Below are 8,969 nucleotides of genomic sequence, written 5' to 3' on the forward strand. Positions count from 1 at the left end.
AACTTAATTGGAGCAGCGTTTCGAAACCGAAAAACTCCTTTTTCTCGGGACTCCGAGAGCCTCGGGGCTTTCCCTAGGGTGCTAAGGGGCTTAACTAGGGTTTAGGGGTGTTTTGGGGTTGTAGAGAGAGAAAGAAGTTAGAGAGAGAAGTGATTTTGGTGTGAAAAATGAAGAACCATTGGCCCCCTTTTATAGCCCTGCGAGGCTTCGGTACGCTGGGCGTACCTCGGACCTACGCGGGGCGTAGTCATCGGATAAGAGCGCCAGCGAGGGTCCAACTGTCTAACACTCGGAGTAGATCAGGGCGAGGGTACGCGGGGCGTAAAGACTTCGGACGCGGGGCGTATGCGAAGGGCGATGTGTCAAGATCCGAAGCGCGTTCCTTCATCAGCGATGGGCGGCCTAAATGCAGCCACGTCATCAACCTCGCAACAGACTTCGCATTTTCATACTTCAACTTTAAAAATTCGTAACTTTCACGTACGACCTCCGTTTTCGACGTTCTTTATATCCACGCGAAGGTGGGAACGTACTCTACAACTTTCGTTTAGACTTCGTCGGCTAATTTTGGCTCGATTTTAAATTTTATATTATTAACGGGCCGGGACACGATTGGTCCGTTAAATCCTCATAACTTCTTCATCCGACATCCGTTTTTGCCCATCTTTTTCTCGTTACGCTACTCTCAGCGAGATCTTCGATTCTCGTTTAGGTCACGTAAGCCAAAAACCGCTCGAACTAAAATTCGAGTTTCGGGCCGTGCACTGTTAAGCCGAATCTTAGAAAAATCATAACTTCCTCATACGAAGTCAGATTTGGGCGTTCTTTTTATCGACGCTCTTAGTTTAACATATTCTACAACTTTTTTTTAGATTGCTAAAGCTAAATCTCGCTCTATCGTAAATTCACTATTTACGCTTCCCGGTGCCGTGTCGGTTTTGCCGTAAAATTTCGACGGGCCATAACTTCTTCGTTATAACTCGGATTTCGGCGTTTTTTATATGTACGGAAACCTTGTGACATACTCTACAACTTGGTTAAGATTATTTATTCTAAATAATCTTTTGTCGAAAAGTCGTTTTCGACCCCTATTGCCTCTAATTTGACTAGCCCGGATCTATGGGCGTTACAGGAGCGCCAGGGGAGGCTGGTGGCGGGAGCGCTAGGCCGGGCTGGCAAAGGAGTCCCCAGCAAGGCTGGTTGGAGAGCGCCAAACGAGGCTGGCAAGGGAATGTCAGACAGGGACAGGAGCGCGCTAGAGCAGTCTAGGCCATACTATAAACATTTTCTTAAATTATTAAAATTTTCTTGGCCCACAATCATTCTTATATCCACACAATAATTAGTTGGAATAGAATACCTAAGCTTATATATATATATATATATATATATATATATATATATATATATATATATATATATATATATATATAGCATACATACTTATAAAACTAACATTTTTCCTTGAACCTCATGCATTTGAAACCCCCATAAAAATTTACAAACACCTCATGTATTTGAAACCTCCTATCTTAATGATTACCACTCAAAAGTCTCTTAATAATGATTAACAATTCAAATGTTTTATAACTTATATAATATATTTAATAAACAATTAATGGATACTCTACTATAAAAATGCCAATATTTTTGAGTAGACACACAAATACAAATCACATACAAAGTTCACAAAGAAAACAAGTTTAAAGTTTTTTGTGTTGGTTTGAGGGCTTTGAATAATTTTTCGAGCCATGTTATTATGTTGAAGTTTTTAATTTGTAAGTTTGTTATATACTAATTCTTTTTTTTTTCTTGATTTAAGTATTCTTTTAAGAATATCATTGTATGTTGTGGTTAAAATTTTAATGTAATTTAGATTAGATTCATGTTATCAATCATATGTTATGGAAAGGGATATATATATATATATATATATATATATATATATATATATATATATATATATATAATATTTAATTAACTATTGTATAGATGCTTGTATGTTTATGTTGTTTCAAAACAATAATTAATTAAAAATCATAGATATGTTATATTATCCATATTATCCATGTAAGTCTTTTTTAAAATGCAAATTGTCTATCTTATCATTTTATATTTTAGTATACGTTTAACTTTTTAATTATAATAATAAGTGTTTTTTAAAAGTTTCTTTCACTTATTAATAATAACAAATGGTTTTAAAATTAATAAGCAATAATTATAAATAATAAAATCAAATTAAATGGATATGTCATTTTATCCATTCAAGTCTCTTTTGAAATGCAAATTGTCTACTTTATCACTTTATTATTTAGTGTATGTTTCACATTTTAATAATAATATTATTTGTTTCTTAGAAGTCTTCTTTAACTTATTATTAATAATAAGTGGTTTAAAATTAATGAACAACAATTTTAAATGATAATAACATCAAATTATAAATTACATTTAGCTATAAATAAATTGTATTTTAAATGAACATTATTATTGAAATTAGAAAATGATCACATAAGTAAAAATATAATTGATAAATAATAATAATGGTTAAAAATAATACTAAATGATAATTATATTTAATTCTATTAATGAGGAACGTGGGTTGATGTCAATGAATATGAATTTTTTTTTAAAATAATTGAGATTATATATATATATATATATATATATATATATATATATATATATATATATATATATATATATATATATTAGTGTAAAAATATTATCTCAAAGTTAATGTCAATAACATAACCATTTTAAACGTATATTTTTTTTTTAACATTTTAACAATATATTTTTAATCGTCACTGCGCAACGCGCGGAAATTCGTCTAGTGTATATATATATATATATATATATATATATATATATATATATATATATATATATATATATATATATATATATATATATATAGAGAGAGAGAGAGAGAGAGAGAGAGAGAGAGAAGGAGAGAAAGGGTTCAATTGAAAAAAAAAGGTTAAGAATTAGAGAATGAATTTGGACCACTCATTTTGAATCTAACACTTAAACGCTCCAACGTACCTGGCCGACGGAACATTTAATATATATATATATATATATATATATATATATATATATATATATATATATATATATATATAGATGAACTAATTATTTATATATGATTATGACGACGATGGATGGTGACAGAGGTGACGGTGGTGGTTGGTGTGGCGATTGTGGTGGTTGGTGGCGGAGGGGAGGTGGTCGGTTCATATATTAATATAGTTATATTTATATTCATATATGAATATTACTTATCCTCTGTCGGCCTGATACATTAAAACGTTTTGTAGCAAAAATAAATAATTGGCTACGAATGATTTTTTCATTGTCAACTTTTCTTATTTTCTTGGTTGAAATATATATATATATATATATATATATATATATATATATTATAACAATATGTTTTCCAGAATATTTTAATTTCAATTCTATATTAAAGCTATTATGTTTTTATTTGCTATTCTTCGTATAATTTGTAAATTTCAAAAGCAAGAGTAAATGTTTGTCCTAAAGAAAAGGAAGTAATGTTGGACATAACAGTAAAGTTGAAAAATAGTCCTAACTACTAGGATCACAAAAGATATCCGACCACAAATTTAAGGGTAGTAAATGAAACACTTTAAAATTCTAAGGACATTTTTAGAAACTAACCGAAAGCCCGCCCCCTCCGTCCCTGCATATAAGATATACTTGTTCAGATTCTGTTTTGATTTGCCTCTCTCTCTCTCTCATCAATGGAGCTTCAGCGTATCCTCTCTTACGTCTTCTTCCTACTTTTCCTATTAACAATCTCTGGTAATTTTACGTCAGAATTTTCAATCGACATCGACAAAACTAGTTATTTCAGCTCTTTCCTTTTGTGTATTGAATTGCCTACTGTGTCTTTCTGTAGGAGAATCAGTATGGGGGAATGGAGAAAATCAAGGAATGAAGACAGTGAATTGTCAAAAGAGCAGCGGATTTCGGCCAACGAAGCTTTTTGTGTTCGGAGATTCGTATGCTGACACCGGAAACAACCCGAAATCGCTGGCGAGCTCATGGAAAACCCCTTACGGTCTAACTTTCCCTGGAAAACCCGCCGGAAGATACTCCGACGGCCGTGTACTCACCGATTACCTCGGTATGATCCAAACACCATTACTTTTATATGCATAAAGATTCAATTCCCATGCTTCCTCTTGGAAACATAAAAATTACCAGCTGCTTTTAGTTGGAAATTTTATTATTATGGGGCCAAAATGTTATCATATTATCGTTAAAACTTGTTTATTTTTTCTAGTTTTTACTGATCAAGATAACTAAAAGTTGTTTGTGTGCAATCATGTTCAATTTATTACTTAAATTGATAAAGGTTTATAAGATTATTTCATTAAGAAGTTAATGTCATAAAGGAGGCTTGATTACATTAATCTTCATTGAACCTTTAAAAAAGTTTAATACTTTGACATTTTGGTATGTGAAGTAAACTGCATTTAAGTATTACGTATTTGTCAAACAATCCGTTTTCCTTTGTGAGAACTTGTTTATGTAAAGTGAAATTAAATATCCTTATATTTTTTTTCTTTGTTACTTTCATTTATACTCAACAACAAATGTTTTAAAATATTATTAATTTTATAAACATATAATATTTATTAGCATTTTATAATAGATAGAAAGATAAATAGAAAAAAAAGATAGTAGAATATTTAAATTTTCTTTTGTAAATATTTATATAATATCTTTATAAATTGTATTCAAATTTATGAAATAGTGTTACATTACAAGATAAAATTATACAAATGATCATTGTGGTAGGTAAAAAATAGCCCTGCAAATTCTTTTGAGAAAAATTTAATATGATTGGTCATTTTCAGGTTTAAAACATACATACTGGTGTATATTTTAAACCTGAAAATGACCAATCATGTTAAAAAAAATCTTCAAAAGAACTTACAGTGGTATTTTCTGTCAACTATAAGGACCATTTTTGTAATTATATTAAGATCATACAGACAAACGTAATTCGTAAACATATGCTTCATCTCTTTGTCAATATGCATATGCTTCAATCGTAAGTCACATATCTTTTATCTAACAAAATAATATTGTTTTGTTTTCTAGCAATTTCTAGAACTTCGTTGTCATTGATCAATATAAGGTCAAATATATCAATTTTCGAATTTCAATAGAAAGTGACAATTAATATAAAAAAGTGGTTCAAATATGATCGACAAGTGAACAGCTGTGCTAGTCTTTTGAAAAATCATTCGTTTCATTGCCTAGATTTAAGTGGTAAACGTGTATATTAAATAAATTGATGACATGTACTTATTATAAATAAAATAACTTGAAAAAAAGAATATTATAGATGTTGAAACATGAATTTGTGCTTTTTAAAAAGTTAGTTGGTATGATGCCACTGTTGAGTAATGATAATTAGAAAGTGGTGGTGTGATGCCTTTGCTTTTTATTTGCTTTTTTTTGTTTACATATTTAATTACTATATATTATCTATAATGACCTTTGTCTCCTTCACCTTTTTGTGATGTGTGTTATGTTGTTACATGGATGGTGTTATCCAACTTTAATTTTCAAGTAATGGCATATAGGTCAATTTAACACATGGCAAAAAAAAAAAAAACATTAACATTATTTTGGTCTTTACTCTTTAGCTTTCTCTTTCTATGTTTTGGTCTTTGGCTTTACTCTTTGTTCATCATCATTCCACATCATGTCATACACTTTTGATAATTTACACTTTACCCCCTTCAACTTTCAACGTTGTTACAAAAAATACGTTAGTCTTTGACACGTATGCTTTATTTTTCTTTCCCCAACTTTCACATCAATATATTATCTAATAATTGTGTCGATTATGTCATTTTCACATTATTTATTATATAAAAGGAATAAAAGTTCTCTAATTAGAGAGATTATGATATTTGATATGTCTAAGTACGAAATACATACCTAAAGTAGTAAAAAAAATGTTTGGTTTCTTTTTGCCCCCCAAATATCCAACAACAAAAGATACTAAATATGTGAACATACAATAATTGAGGGTTCAAATTAGACATTGTAATAAAAATAGAGGGACTAAAATGTTAAATACTACTTATTTCTTTTAAAACAATGGTACTTTTTATTCAAAAGAAAGCTACGACTACACAATGCATATGGTACAAGCACTCAATGCAAGTAACGATTATTGTAACTTTACTTTTGTGTAGTGCCATTGCCCATAAAAAAGAAAAAAGAGAAAGCACAAAAGCTTGCTTTTGTGAGTATATATCAAATAATTTTAGTGTTATGATGCCCTGTGCCAGCCTTAAATTGTCCCTCTTTACAATCAAATTTGCATTTTCATCTTGCACGCTAAGAAATTATTATCTATATATTCCAAAATTACCCTTCAAAATTCGTATAGGTACAATCTACATCTACTTCTACTAAACAAACATTGTACTTTTGACCTTTTCAGTCTATTATTAAACGATAACTTTTGACTTCATGGATGTGTAATGACAAAATTTTTGAAATTATAGTTTCTAAAAGTTTTATAATAAGAAGAATGGAACTAAGATTGTGATATAATAAACAAGATAATTGAATAGATGTCACTAAAACATAAATTGTAAACTTATGTTATAAAATATAAAAGCTTTAATTAGATATATAAGTGTCTATAAAATAATTTGTATATAAACATATTCACCCCACAATTTTTTTTCACTTTCAAAATATTGTTTACAAAACATAAAATTATATATAATAAAATTTTAAAATACAATTAAATCAAAAAATATTGTTAGTCATGTTAGAAAATAACAAAAAGTAATTAATGAAGTTTAAAAAATATTATTGTTACTAAAATTAAAATTAATTTCTAATTTTACTATACCATTTCATTTTATTAGGAATTGAAAAAAAAAACACATATCCTCCATAGAATGAATTGGATCACATTGTTTAAGGGGTTGTATGATAGTCTAAGACCGAATCAAATATAAATTAGCCGAACTGATTGAATTAACATTAGTGATGTCTATGACAAAATGAGACATCTAATTTTGGTATCAAACAGTCTGAAAATTTCATTGAGTCAGCCTGTTATCAAACTCAATAAAAAAACATATCAAATTAATGCTCATTTTATTCTTATATTTAAACAAAAATATATTTCCATGTAGTTTTTATGATCGATTTTGTTTTCCTTTTCAATTACTACATCCCAAACACAATATAAATTCTTAATTATTCTACAAGATCAAGGGGTCTAAAAAAATGCTATGAATTTGCAGCTAGATTCATGGGAATCAAATCTCCATTACCATACCAATGGAGAAAATACGCGCCAAACAAACTCCGGAGTGGAGTAAACTTCGCCTACGGTGGAACCGGAGTGTTTGACACCGGTAATTTTCAGCCAAACATGAGCACACAGATTGGATTCCTTGAAGGACTAATTGAAGATTCAGTTTACGCAAAATGGGATTTGAAATCTGCGTTGGCTCTTGTCACCGTTTCCGGCAACGACTACGCTGCTTACACCTCTTCGGGTAGTTCTGAACAGGTAATTAAACCTCTCCTAACGTACATCCTTTGATGCGTAACGTACAATCACTTCATGCGTATATGCTACATCTTTTCGGTTTTGACATTTGACGTGTTAGAAAGAGTAGTTAATGTGGCTCATTTTTTAGAGCTTTAATTAATGTTCTGATTTCTGAAATCTGATTTCACTTTGTACTCATTCGTTTGTTTACTACAAATGTGACACCTATTTTTCTAATACCTATTTTTCTAAATGTTGTGTACTTTTTAGAGTTGAAAAAAATGTTTTTTTTTTTAAATGTTTTTATCAAGTCATACTTTTTGAAATTTGAACTGTTATTTATATAGGGTTTGCCTACATTTATCACACGTGTTGTCAATCAAATATCAATAAACTTGAAACGAATTCACGACATTGGTATACGACGAGTGGTGGTTGGTGGCTTACAACCTCTAGGCTGCCTCCCACAAATCACAGTCTCATCATCATACAATCAATGCAACGACACACAAAATTTAGCAGTCAATTTCCACAACCAACTGTTGCAACAAGTCGTAGCAACACTCAACAACAACACCAATAGTTCGGCTTTTCTCATCCTTGATCTTTTTAGCTCCTTCAACACAGTTCTAAAAAACAAAGGAGAATTCACAGGTATTTATTTCATCAATTGATTTGTTTTCATGAAGTTGAATATAGTGACAAATTTGATTTCCGTCGCTAATTTGTCGCTATTAAGCATTATGCTAATTTGGTCGCGAATGTTAAATATATGTGAAATTGTTGAATTTAGGGAGCTTGAGGTTTGATACTCCATTGAAGCCATGTTGTGTAGCCACCACAAGCGATTCCAACTGTGGAAGTTTAGATGAAAATGGAAAACAACTTTATACTGTTTGTAGTAAACCTGAGGGAACGTTCTTCTGGGATACGGTGCATCCAACACAGGCCGGATGGCGTGCGGTTTATTTGACACTTAGGTCGTCTTTGAACCAAATTTACTATTAGGAGTTGTTGTTTTGCATGTTTTGTGTATCTTTTATTCTTGGTTATAAGTTAGGGAAGCCGTTTGATGGGTCCCAATCTTGAGGGATCTTTGGCGATTGTTTTGTTAAATGATAATGTGTTTTTTTAGTCTATAAAATTCGAAAGTTAAATGTTATGTTGGTTAGAAGATCAAATAAAGAAGCAAGAGTCGGGCCTTTAAATTACATATATAAACATTCTCCTTTTGTAACCAACAAAGGTACACATTATATAATTGAATCACATTGTTTAAATCTAGGTATTGGCTTTTGTAACAGAAAATGGTCTGAATCTATATCTTTATTATATCTATCTATATTTATATATCTAAATATCTATCTACATAACTCTTGGAGATCATCAAAATAAACAT

At 30.3% G+C, this 8,969-nt stretch overlaps 1 protein-coding gene across 1 annotated transcript; it reads left to right on the plus strand.

Moving 5' to 3' along the window:
* The first annotated feature begins 3,690 nt into the window (after positions 1-3,690).
* Positions 3,691-8,732, plus strand: LOC145058050 (GDSL esterase/lipase At5g03610-like). The gene is made up of 5 exons (XM_079005971.1): positions 3,691-3,828; positions 3,926-4,153; positions 7,317-7,588; positions 7,918-8,224; positions 8,364-8,732. Exons 1-5 carry the CDS (start codon positions 3,768-3,770, stop codon positions 8,576-8,578), a joined length of 1,083 nt encoding a protein of 360 aa, XP_078862097.1. The 5' UTR covers positions 3,691-3,767; the 3' UTR covers positions 8,579-8,732.
* The last annotated feature ends 237 nt before the right edge of the window (positions 8,733-8,969 follow it).

Source organism: Lactuca serriola, chromosome 6 (genome assembly GCF_051521515.1).
Source record: "Lactuca serriola cultivar US96UC23 chromosome 6, Lser_US96UC23_V15, whole genome shotgun sequence".
In the NCBI taxonomy this organism is placed as follows: domain Eukaryota; kingdom Viridiplantae; phylum Streptophyta; class Magnoliopsida; order Asterales; family Asteraceae; genus Lactuca; species Lactuca serriola.

Bases quoted from the DNA above. Each gene is read 5' to 3' on its own strand.
- LOC145058050 (XM_079005971.1), top strand. From the start codon at position 3,768: ATGGAGCTTCAGCGTATCCTCTCTTACGTCTTCTTCCTACTTTTCCTA. The intron at 3,829-3,925 runs GTAATTTTACGT...GTCTTTCTGTAG, and splicing joins TTTCCTATTAACAATCTCTG to GAGAATCAGTATGGGGGAAT. The intron at 4,154-7,316 runs GTATGATCCAAA...ATGAATTTGCAG, and splicing joins TGTACTCACCGATTACCTCG to CTAGATTCATGGGAATCAAA.